The 12,734-nt window shown below is 46.2% G+C and overlaps 1 protein-coding gene across 1 annotated transcript in view; it reads left to right on the top strand.

The window, feature by feature from the left end:
• ACER3 (alkaline ceramidase 3) overlaps positions 1-11,833 on the top strand; it is a 60,473-nt gene extending 48,640 nt beyond the window's left edge. The window contains exons 10-11 of the mRNA XM_066622115.1: positions 1,569-1,614; positions 6,700-11,833. Of these exons, the coding sequence (XP_066478212.1) occupies positions 1,569-1,614; positions 6,700-6,753 (100 nt within the window). The 3' untranslated portion in view covers positions 6,754-11,833. The remainder of the gene's footprint in view (positions 1-1,568; positions 1,615-6,699) is intronic.
• The last annotated feature ends 901 nt before the right edge of the window (positions 11,834-12,734 follow it).

Below are 12,734 nucleotides of genomic sequence, written 5' to 3'. Positions count from 1 at the left end.
AGGACAGCAAGCAGGTGCTCCTCGGGGCTCATCCCAGAGTTTGGGAGGATGCTGGTTGTGGGAATCACAGCTGCTCCATTTCTCTTCTGAGCCAGTGTTAGGAGCCAGTGTTAGGAGCACTACAGCACTCCTTTTACCTTAAAACAAATGTTGTCATCAATGCAACGTGCAAAGATTTTTAAAAATGCAGCCTGGTAATCTGGAGATAATCATTTGGCTCTAGACTTGTACATACAGACCTATGCTTAGTCAAGGTACTATGCTTGCTTTGTACCAGTTTTCTCCCCTTTGCAGTCTCCTGCACTGGATCCCATGCAATTCCAGATGCCTCCATCCCTTGGATATGGCTCTCTGGGGAGTACAGGCGGCTGAATTGTGAATTGAGGGAGTGGGGAAGCCCCTTGCTTGAGTGGGACAATGCTTATGCAAGTTTGGATCCAAGTCAAAGATAAGACACTTTGAAAGTAAGAGAGAAGGGAAAGTTGGTTTCAGGGCAATGAAATGTTTTGAAAGAGATGCTTGAAAGTTAAAATGGAAAGAGGGGGTGCAGTCGGATGGAGGGCGTTCCAGGAAAAGAGAGCTGCAAGGGGAGGGCAAAGATGCTGTAGGGCTCAACCGCAGTGGATCCATGCAGAGTGAAGAGTGCAGGAAGAAGTACATGAGAAAGGAGGGTAGAGGAACGACTCCAGGGAGACATCTGGAGAGGAGATACAAGAAGCTTAAAGTGGGGGAGGCCGGTCAAGAGAACGGTGCAGTATGGCCACTTTTTAATTATTCTGCAGATTGTTTTAATTAGTAAACCATATTTGAATCAGTCCCCAAAGTGAGAGAAAAACAGAAAATAATGTGATCAAAACTGTAAGCAGGAAATACCAGACCAGCAGCAGGTAGCATAAGAGGCTGATGCTAGGACTGCATCTCTTCATGTGGCCTGCCAGGGTCTTGTGGTGTGGCAGTCTCTGGTAGCAATAGCGTAGCTGCAGGTGCAGCACCACAATAATAATAATAGAGGTATTTATATACCACCTTTCTTGGTCATCAGATTTCTCCTCAGACTTTAATCCAAGGTGGTTTACATAGGCAGGCTTTTCTAAACCCCCATAGAGATTTTTACAATAGAATAGCTCTAATCTTTTGTAGAACTCCTCCTTCCAGCTGGATTCCTTCTCAGTCTGGCCTCTCTCTGACCGCTTCCCCTCCCACACTCCACTTGACAGCAACTCCTCTCTGCCACCAAGGGTCAGTTCGTCAATATATCAGCGTGTTGTTAGTTCTCAGATACTTCCAGCTGTTTCAAACTGGCAGCCTCAGATCTTCAGGCATATAAGGTGGCAGCTCTGCCGCCTCTTGCCCAGTGCTCTGTGTGAGCAGCCTCTCCCACTTGCCATTGGATTGCTGTTGCTACGTAGAATGCGGCACCTGCAGTAACCGTGCTAGCCCACCCGTAGCTATGCTGCTGTCTGACAGATAGCAAAAACCAGAGGCTTCACTGGGTTATAAGTAGTCAGGGCTTAGTTAATCTACTCAGATGCTTGTCTAATTTTGAATGGTATTTTTCTCCCTTCTAGTTTATACTCAAGGACACTTTACTTGAAGTACAGGCCAAAGGTGAAGGTAAGCTGTTGGGACCTATAAAGTAATTCTGAGTCTGCTATGGCAGAGTCACAGCCTTCTTGCAACCTCAAATGTGTCCATGAAAAACAATAGCGCTGGTGCATTTTTCATGTGATCTTAAACAGTTTGCCCAAACATGCACACATTTGTTGAGCAATTGTCCAGAACATGTATTAATGTTGTAACACACAGCAGAAGTCTGTGGTGAGCTCCCCCCACCATCTGCTTTTCCCACATGTGCTTTTTACATCACCCAAGGTTTTGATGGGGCTCGTCTTCAGTGGTAGTCCTGGCCACAGCCCCACCTGGGGCATACTCCCAGGAGTGCCACCCCCCCAACCAGGAGATATGGCAATTTCTGGCCTCCAGAACACTGGAAGTGACCATTTTTGGCCTCCAGAAGGCCTTACAAGGCATTCTGAGGGCTAGGGAGGCCACATGTGGCTTCCCCGGCCCTTGGAACTCCTCTGGGGGGCAGGTCTCAGATTAGTGCACATGCCAACTGAGTGCCACAGGGGGCGTTGCTGGGGAAGTGGATAGTGGCTCTTGGGGCATTTGCACCCTTTGTCGCCCTCAGGTATGCTACTGCTCATCTTCCTCTTTCTCAGGTGAACGATTCCTTCTGGCTATCTTACTTCCTTCATTTTTAGAGCTGCAGCATTTCATCCCTTTTAAATACTTTTTGATCCGTTTGAAAGGTGTCATCAACTAATTGGGGAGCTGACTTCTGAAAACAAAATTAGTAATTGTTAATGTAAGGTATTAACACTTTCCAGAATGGTGCCTTAGCAGAAGCATTTTGCAAGGGAGGGAGGAAATGCTTCTTCTGAGACAAGGCCTCCTCCAGCACATGCACTGTCTGAAAAACAAAAGGCATTTTTTTCTTCCTCACTGGTGTTGGCTCATATGCCGATACAATAGATTGATTAACTAGGATTCCTTTCACTTGTAGCTGACAAAGTGGACTATAGTCTGTGCAAGCTTACACTTCAGTACGTTTATTGGTCTCTGAGCAGCTACAGTGCTTTTTTTTCTTAAGGATCTTCCTGAATGACTGCTACGTTAAAGTATCTCACTAAAACCTATCCAATGCTGTTTTAACCAGAGCTTATAAAAGAGCCCAACTGTCTCGATCCTGGGCCTCCAAGCTGCAGTCCACAGGCCTGCATGGATCCAGCATGCCAAGATTACTGTTCAGGCATGGCATGGCAGGGCCTTTCTATTCCACCCTGCCGCCATTGTTCATCAAAGCCAAGCTTTGCAGAGCCTTGCAGCAGGCAGCCACTTCCCCTGGGAAATCAGGGCACAGAGCCTTCTGGGGCGACGTGCAATGGAAGCAGCTTCCCAGCACAATGCTCTGTGAAGATCAGGCACAATGAATGGTAACTGCAGGGCAGAACAATAAGGTCTCGCCACCACTGCATCTGGAATGGAAATCTCAGCAAGCTGCAGTTTGGAGGTGGCTGGTCTAAACCAGGGCTCAGCAAACTATAGCCCATGGGCTTGATCCAGTGTTGGTGAAAGAACTCCTGTCCGTGAGCAGCTCTGGGACACTCTTGGCAGTCGTGTCTGCCCAGAAATTCTGGTGCAAAACCTGCTGCGGCAATACATGCAGCTGTCCAGAGCTTTCCTGTGCCCAGATTGGGTGAAAAGATAAGCAGTGGCGTGGCTGAATGGTAAGCGTCGCTCAGGGCAGGAAGGGCTTTTCAGTGCACTGCAGTCTCAAGTTTGGAGACTGCTGGTCTAGATCTTGCAACATTCTCACAAGATGCTCAGCCATCATCTCCACTTGAATGGAGAACAGTAGTTGTGGATCACATGCCCAGTCTTTGTGTGGACAAACAGAATAGCCAAGGCTACTGTTGAATGGTCACAGTGGGACAAAAGGGAGGGGAGAACAGCATCTCGGGAAGATGGGGTTAAAGCTTCTGTACACCTATGCTGCTTGGAGTGTTTCTATATGAGTTGGGAATGATGGTCTTGGGGTTCCAGCATCCCTGTGAACAATGAGGATGTGTATGTGAACAGTATTGATACCCTTGCCAGGTCAGACATTAATGGTAAAAAGTGATTTGGTGAACAGTTCAGCCACATTTTGTGCCAATCGACACCAAACCCCATGAACTGATTCAGATCTATAAGAAAATAGCTGAAACTCTTGTTGCTGTTTTGATGCTCCCCCCCCCCTTTGAGCAAAAGCTAGGACCCCACATTCACATCCCTTTTCCTCCGTAAACTGCTCTGTGAGCTTTTTGTTGAAAACTGGGGTGTAAATATTCATCGTCATCTTCTGCAATCATTTTATTCGAGGAGGAAAGTTGTGAATCATATAGAGCCACATGCATGCATAACATTTTCCTTTAAGTGGAAAGACCAGAGCACCATGTGCAGGTCACCTTGGCTTGTGGCCAGAAGGTCAGTGCTTGAGGCCATCATCCAGGCAAAACAACCAAGTGATTTTTTTTTAAATTGGCTAAAAGAATAAAAACCCTCGTCCTGATTTAGGACTAGCAAAAGAATGGCAGTAAAGAGGAACTTCAGTACCACAGAATCACAAAAAGCTTCCAGCAACTCCAGTTCACGAATCCTATACCCTGAAGCCTTGTTGTAGGATGATGACAGTATCTGTGAGTGAGTGCCAGGAGGGCTTCTTGTATTGGGCTCCACCCCCCAATTTCTCTGGCTCCCCCTTTTTTACAGATGTCTCCCTGGAAGTGCAGTGGTGTAGCTGGCCCTGGAGCAGAGAGGACCCCTGAGGAGACTCTTCTGAGTGCCTGATTGTATTTCTTACTGAAGCAGATTTGAAACAGTCATCCGTTTTTGTATTTAGGAATTCAGTTAAAGGCAAGGCAATCAACGGATTTTAGATTTGGTTTCAGTTCCCTGTTAAAAAAAAAGAAAAAGAAAGAAATGCCTCTGAACTGGTTTGGGTTGATTTTGGCTTCCTCATTCTTTCAATGGAAGCTGCCTTGGAATCCGCCCTTGATGATTCTTCAGGAGTGATTGTAGAATATGAACTGCAAATTCTGAGACTGCAACTTAAAGTGCAACCACTGTGTTCCGGGCTGCCTGGCCACATTAGCATGGCTTCTTTTTTGCTAGAGGCTCTTTCTCTTGTGTGGGCCCTTCACCCGTTAATGTCCTCTCAGCCATCTGGGCTGACTCTGGTTGGGTTCAAGTAGGGACTGGGCCTTTTCGGGAGTTGTCTCCAACAGTGGAACCTCCTCCCAGAAAGGGTTAGAAAACCATTCCCGTTCTTTTCAGGGCTGGAAGGCTGTTTCATCCACTGTTTGATTATCTTGTGTTTTTCTTAGTGCTGTTGTTTGATTTATAGTTTAGCTTTCAGCTACTGCTTGTTAGTCTTTATTTTGGTTGTACACTGTTAAGTTTTGAGAAAAGCAGTATATGAATATTTTGAGAAAGAAAGGTCAGAAGTTGAGGCTGTTTGAGGACAGGTGGAAATGTGTTTTGGAGCATGTTTGTTGGTGTGCGCTGCACCCAATGTGCGGTGGCAGTGAAGAAGGCCAATTCTATGCTTGGGATCATTAGGAAGGGTATTGAGGACAAAACGGCTAGTATTATAATGCCGTTGTACAAATCGATGGTAAGGCCACACCTGGAGTATTGTGTCCAGTTCTGGTCACCGCATCTCAAAAAAGACATAGTGGAAATGGAAAAGGTGCAAAAGAGAGCGACTAAGATGATTACGGGGCTGGGGCACCTTCCTTATGAGGAAAGGCTACGGCGTTTGGGCCTCTTCAGCCTAGAAAAGAGACGCCTGAGGGGGGACATGATTGAGACATACAAAATTATGCAGGGGATGGACAGAGTGGATAGGGAGATGCTCTTTACACTCTCCATAATACCAGAACCAGGGGACATCCACTAAAATTGAGTGTTGGGCGGGTTAGGACAGACAAAAGAAAATATGTCTTTACTCAGCGTGTGGTCGGTCTGTGGAACTCCTTGCCACAGGATGTGGTGCTGGCGTCTACCCTAGACGCCTTTAAAAGGGGATTGGACAAGTTTCTGGAGGAAAAATCCATTACGGGGTACAAGCCATGATGTGTGTGCACAACCTCCTGATTTTAGAAATGGGTTATGTCAGAATGCCAGATGCAAGGGAGGGCACCAGGATGCAGGTCTCTTGTTATCTGGTGTGCTCCCTGGGGCATTTGGTGGGCCACTGTGAGATACAGGAAGCTGGACTAGATGGGCCTATGGCCTGCTCCAGTGGGGCTGTTCTTATGTTCTTAACTACAATTCCCAGGAAGCCTTGCAGGTCTCTTGTTATCTGGTGTGCTCCCTGGGGCATTTGGTGGGCCGCTGTGAGATACAGGAAGCTGGACTAGCTGGGCCTATGGCCTGATCCAGTGGGGCTGTTCTTATGTTCTTATGGTCCTGAGCAAAGATTTAACTACAAATACAGAGGGAAAGGGTTGTTCTTTGAATGCAGAGCAGCTCTAACCAAGCAAACTTTTTAATTATTCCCCCCCCCCCCATCTTAGCAGGGTTGTCAGCTTTTCCCCAGCTCTTGTGCCTTTTAGGACACCAGATGAGATCCGTGCTACATGTTAACAGCAAGCATGTGCTTGCATGCTTAGTTTTTCTTTTCCTCTAAATAGCCACATTCAGATTTAAGAGGGGGAAGAGTTGGCTTAGCTCTTTGTCCCTGCCTCATTTCCAGCCCAGATCTCCCTCCCTTGTTTCCCACCCCTGCAGTTTAACAGAGGGAGGGAAACAAGCACATGCTTGTTGCAGCACATGATTTCGCCCTTGGGCTGCAGATTTGAACATTGCCACCTGCTAATCCCCATCCAGGGAAAAGCTTCACCTGCTGACGTCTGTAGACCAAACTGCTCTTTATGACCCAGAAGCTGGTGTGCCCTTTCTGTTCAGTTGGCAGCTCTACAGCCTACCCTCACTTGTCTAGTGCAAACAAACATAGCCTGTATGGGAAAACTATAAATATATGATTTGAGCAATAATTGCAAGAGAAGGATTTCCAAGGAGGTGTGTTTTATTTCTGGCCCACCAGTCTAAAATACCCCCTTTTTTGTCTTGCTTTTCTTTTTCTTTCAATAGTTTCTCTTTGGAATTTGGCCAGTTCTCTTAGTAGAATCGACCAAGAAGCCATGATGAAGACTTCTGGGCCAAATGGAAAAGACACCAACCCTGGATGCTGAAGGAGATTCCTCAACCATTTTGACAGACGTGTTGGAGGTTCTTGGAGCTATCAGGGGTTCCCCCCCCCCCCACTTCTGGAGCTTTAGAAAATCATGTAGAACCCAGTGCTGACAATGTGAGAGCCACAATTAGAGGAGTTTTTTGTGTTGAACTGTCAAAGCAAAACAGGAAGGCAGTATTTTTGTGTATATGATGCATTGCTGAAGGTCTTGGGCTGGTGTCTTGGGCTGGCCAAAGGAAACGTAACACGGTTTCCTTAGGAAGCAGGTTGCTGAAGTTTTCCTTTTGATTAGTCAGGCTTTTTCATGTATGGCTGAAACTAATGTTTGTAACTAAATTGTGAAAAGCTTCCAAGCTGAATGCGGATGGGTGATCCATTTGACTGATAGGGCACTTTTTAAAAGTGCATTCTGTGTGTCCATTGGTACATCTTGATGATCTGTTACCTTCGCCAAAGTGGTTTATTTAGTGATTTGCACAGATTAAGAGACAATGGGGCAGCTCCTCTGTTAGCAGGGCAGCTGCCTTCATTTTCATTCCAGAGTGTGGAGTGTTAATTGGGGACGTTCTCTTACTCTTCACCTGCAGAAGAGTAACATGCCAAGGATTTTGAAAGGTGCCGTGTGCCTTGCTGGCCCACACAACTGCTCAACCCACTGAAGCAGCTAATTGGGGTGCTGATAAGACAGTATTAGTTGCAGAGATGTAACCCAGAATTCCTTATGGTGTAGCTGCAGGTGCAGGAGCCATTTTTCTTGGCTCACTGTGTAGTCTTTAGGGACTGCCAGAAGTCCAGTCTGGAGGCTGTGTTGGTGGGGAGAAATCAGAGATGCAGTGCTAACTATACCTGTTCCCTACTATACCCGTGGGCCAAAGCGGCAAGCCTGACTTAGCTACATAAGGTGTGAACCTCAGTCTGAGATAGTTACTAGGAAATACTCAAGGGCCAACCCTCACTTCAGAACAACCTAACTTGGGCACAACTGTTGGAATAGAAAATACATGCTGCATCCCATCAAGGGTGCGCGGTGCACACCTGCAACCTTCGATTGCTGCTCTTTCTCTCTCTCTCTCTCTCTCTCTCTCTCTCTCTCTCTCTCTGCCTGACTTACTTCACAGGGTGATTCTGAAGATGAAATGGGGTCAGGCAGGTGGGAAGTGTGCAGTCCTGAGCACCTTTGGAAAAGAGAAATGTGTTTAAAAATAGACATCCTCAGAACTGACACTTTGATCTTTCCTTGGCTGCCACTTTTGAGGGTGTGTGTTAAAGAGATTGCATGCCTGCCAAATTCCACAGTTGTGCACCCAGCACAGTCAAAGGGGAGGGGAGACACACACTTTGCAGTTAGGTAGGCATTGCTGCATGTAAGAGAGGCAGGAATTTGCCCTGTATTCTTTCTCGCGGTGTAGGGTGCTTAGAATGAAGTTGTTGAACTTCTGTCTAATAGCAACAAAAATGTGCTTTGGTAAATGACTTTCCTTTGAAGTGCTGTTTGAGCTTGTGCACACTTCGTCGAAGTTGCATGCCTTCATTTGACCTAGTTAGCATGTTTGATCTTTTTAGGCCCGTGCTAAGTTTAATGTGTGCTGCTACTTCCCCAGACTACCTACGCCTCTTAAAGCAACATTGGTCCAGCCCACTTTTTATTTGGATCCCCAGATTGTGGCTTGATATCAAACATCATGTGTTTAATCTTATTTTGCTGTCTTCTCTTGGGATATTTGCTTCTTCACTGTATAGCTCAATTCATAGCAATCTCCTAAATGTGGAATAATCATTTGACGAATAATCGTTAAGGTTTTTTTCCTGCCATATTCAAGTTCTAAGAGGAGTCTCACAAGAAAAGAACAATGGGGGATTGGATCAAAGTTGGTGCATCCTGAAAAATACAACTTCCGATCTTTCTGCAGTGCAATTCCTATTATGTTCCTACATAGATTAGATTTAGAGACCTTTATTGGCATTAAATTACTTAAATCATTGCATTCCTACAAGAGTTCTGAGGGGGAACCTCCTCTCCTGGTGATGAGGGAGGCTGCTTTATCCGTAGAAGGTCCCTGGCTGAGTCCAGGTAGGCTGGGGAAGATCCCTGAATCTTCCCCAGCCTGGAGAGCTGCTGCCAGTCGCATTGACAGTACTGAGCTAGGTTGACCACTGGGCTTGCTCAGCAGGCAACCATCCTAACTTATCTAGTGTGCTTTAAAAAAATGTGCAGGCTTTGAATAGGCTTTGAATAGGCACAGAATGAATAGGCTTTAACTTATACTTTTTGTGCATGTGGCTATTAGAAAAGGGAGCCACCTTTCAACCTAAAATTATTTTGCTTTTCTTAGGAGATTCGAATGAATTGAAAGGTTGTCTTTCCTGTTCAGAAGTTTGCATCCCCTGGTCTTACTTTCACCCTTCTTGTAAACATATTTTTAAATGTTTAAGGGGTGAAAGCATCAGTCCTCAGCCAAATCAACCACAATGGGAATGTGTTTTGTTTTTTTTAATGTGAGTTTTTTTTCCACCTCTTTGGTGTGCAAAGGTGAGGCTGGCCTCCAGCACTGTGGGGGCACTGATATTTGGAGGCAAAGAGTGCCACAATTAAAGGTATGTGCTCACCTGAGGGTTCCTTTCAGACTGTGGGAGGCAAGAGATCTCCAGGCTGGTCCTGAATGTTGGGGAGGGGGAGGGGGAAAACGTATCCGTGCCTGCACATGTTACAGAGTTCTATAGAATTGCTCATGATGATGTGAAAGGGGGTGAGTGATTGTTAACCCCTTTCTGTAGAAGCAAGAAGTTCTAGGGTTTATCTGGAGAGAACAACCCTGAGGAATTCTGGCTCAATAATTCCTAAACGATAAGAAAGTCTACAGCTGTGGTTTTCAAACTCTCCGTGAGTTTGGAAACCACAGTAAGTCCTTGCAGTGGAGGGAAGGGGGGGCAGCAGGGGCAGGGGGAAGGCAGCAACACGAGCCCCAGGATCGTGTCGCTCAGGGGGCTGCAGGGACTGGGATGTACTCACCAGTCCCTGCAGCAGCTTTCCCGGGCTGCAGGGAACCCTGCATGAGTGTCTGCCAGGCTCCCCAGGCTTCTAAAAGTGAAAATGGAGCAATCACACTCCACTTCCAATTTTGGGGAGGTGGAGCACAATCACTCCACTTTCACTTTTGGAAGACTGGAGAGCCCTGCAGATGCTCATGCAGGGCTCCCCTAACCCTGGAAAGGCTTCAGGGACTGGTTAGTGCAGTGGTTCTCAGACTGGTGGGTTGCAACCCACCAGTTCATGTAAAGGTTCCCCCATCCCTTTAAGGGCAGAGGGAGGGGGAGAGAGCGACATGATCCCCAGGATTGTGTCACTAAGGGGGGTGCTTTTACTCACTCAGGGCTGCAGCATGCTGCTGGAGGTGTGGGGAGCCCTGTGCAGCCCTCCGCAGGGCTCCCACTTCCAGTTTTCAGGAGGTGCTTTGCGATCACTTGTTTTGAATGTTCCAAGCCTCAGGGAGTAAAAGCACCCCCAAACCCCTCTGCAAAAACTTACTTAGGGAGTAAATTTCCCTAAAAGTTTGAGAAACACTGGGTTAGTGAATCCCAGTCCCTGCAGCCCCCTGAGTGGCGATTGCCTTAAGGGGGCAGAGGCCAGGGCCTTCAGGCTGGGGCTTCCTGACACCCCAGTTTGAATACCACTGATCTACAGTGGAAAAAAAAAAAAAGCATACACACAAACCATTTGAAGGTCCCTGTGTGCTCCAAACAGTAGCCTGTAGAGAGGCTGCCCCACTACATCTCAGCACTGGTTAGGTTCACTGCTCTGGCCTTGACTGCCTCTGAAAGGTCTTTGCTGGGGGCAAACACAATACTGCATTGGAGATGACAAGTGTTTGGTTGCTCCCTATGCAGAGAATTCAGCAGAAAATGACTCATTCTTGGAGAAAGCTCCTCTTTATATGACTGCAGGAGTCACTGGTTGGGGCTTTCCTGCTTCGAAAGGTGCATGCAGAGCCATGTCAGGGTGTGGGAGAAACTGAGATTCATCCAAAGGCAGGTAATTTTAGAATAAACTTTGGGGCTCTAGGAAGTAGGCCTGCAGACCTGCAGTGGCAGAAACTGGCCTGTCTGCTAGGAGGAGAGCTCTGATCTTTGAAGTGATTGGACATTGTATGAAACATTGCAGGGAAACTGAGCTCCCTTTTTTAAAGATGACCATATCCCCCCCCCCAACCCTGCATCCAAGAATGAAGGTGGAGTACTGTTCAGTGACTCCACATGGAACCCCCTGTGAAGACTCCAAACCTGCTCTGCTGCTGAAATCTTTGCAATGTCTGCTCTGCTCTGCTCTTCATAAACTTCTTCTGTTTCAAAAACTGGCATTCCTGGCAAAGAATGTACTGTACAGTACTTTTTAGATTGCCCACCTCTGCTGCGTTCTGGTTCTTCTGCATTGTGCTATCATGCCAGTTGTGCACTCACCTGTTTTTGGAAACCTGTCTCTGTTCATGAAATCCAAGCCCTTCGCCCCAGGCTTGGCACGTATTCGGTGCATATTTGTCCTTGCGGATCATGCCAGATGTTCTGCATCAAAGGTTGCCGGCTGGAATGGAACCTCTTTCTGGAGGGCAGGCTGGAAAATCTGTTTGCTTTCTGAGCATCCAGAACCAGCTTTTCCATGGACCTGCTGCTCTTTCCGGTTCTTGGAGAATTCCTATGGTCATTAACGAAGCCACTCATTTGTAGTAGAGGTGACAGCATGTTAGTTCCGAAAGAGAAGCTGTTTGAGATGTGCTTATACCTTTGCGTAAAGTGACCAAAACTTGTGTCAACGCTTTTTTAACATTTTGTTTGATCTAGATCCGTTTTGGTTTTTTAAAAATTTCCTTTACAGTTGAGTTTATTGTGGTTTTATCATGAAACAGCAGGTAACTGTATATAAAAGACATTGTACTAAAGAATGTTTAAGCATTTTGATACACTATATTGAAATCTTTCTGTGGGGACCCATTGTTGACTAATACGCTAATAATATATCTAAATACTATTGCAATAAAGTGGATTTCAATAATGTATTTAATCCATTTCTTTATAGCTAATAATTAAATTTTCTTTGTTTTAAACAAATAAGGCTGCATGTGGGTTTTTGTGGTTATTTTAACAGTACTTTGGAAGTGTGGGAAGGACTGCAGAAGTAAGTTTTTAAAACCCCTTCCCCTCCCCCCCCCACTGCAAGCAGCATGATCATGGCTATCATATTGCTGCCATTGGTGTTGCGCCATCCCTTAATGGGGCAGTGACAGAGCTTCCCTGGCTAGGGCATCAGGACACCCTGGTGTTGTGATTCTTGTGTTAGACTTGCAAGATGCAAATTCAAATCCCCGCTCAGCCATAAAGCTTCCTGGGTGACCTTGGGCCAGTCACTATTTCTCAAACTAACCTACCTCACAGGATGGTTGTGAGGACAAAAAGAGAAGGAGGAACCATATACACCACCCTGAGCTCCTTGGAGGAAGCACCGTATAAAAAAATGTTTTAAATAAATAAATATTGCTTCAGTATCTGTGATGTCAGTTCAGCTAAGAATAAGAACTGAACCCAAGTCAATGAGTGCTGCATCCTGAGTGCTCTGGTGAACCCTGCATGCCACTGGCAGAGCAATAGTATCAGAGTGGTGGCAGCTTACTTCTTAGTTCTGGAACCCTGAGTTGCTGTGTCTGCTACTACTTCCTCCAGAGAGGTCACATACTTTTTCAGCTTCAAGGCAACACTGCCACCTGCTGCCAAGGAATGGACATCTGTAGTGAATTAACGGCTTTCTTTCAGTTCCGTGTTTGGAATGTGGCCGTCTGTGGGGAAGTATCATTAAAGGACTCCTGTGAAGAAGGCAAATCATGTCTGTTGTCTTGGGCACCTTGGAGGAAGGATAAAAATATAGATATAAATATATTGTGCTTTT

This window comes from Tiliqua scincoides, chromosome 3, assembly GCF_035046505.1.
Source record: "Tiliqua scincoides isolate rTilSci1 chromosome 3, rTilSci1.hap2, whole genome shotgun sequence".
Lineage (NCBI taxonomy): Eukaryota > Metazoa > Chordata > Lepidosauria > Squamata > Scincidae > Tiliqua > Tiliqua scincoides.
This window is presented reverse-complemented; position numbering and strand designations above follow the sequence as displayed.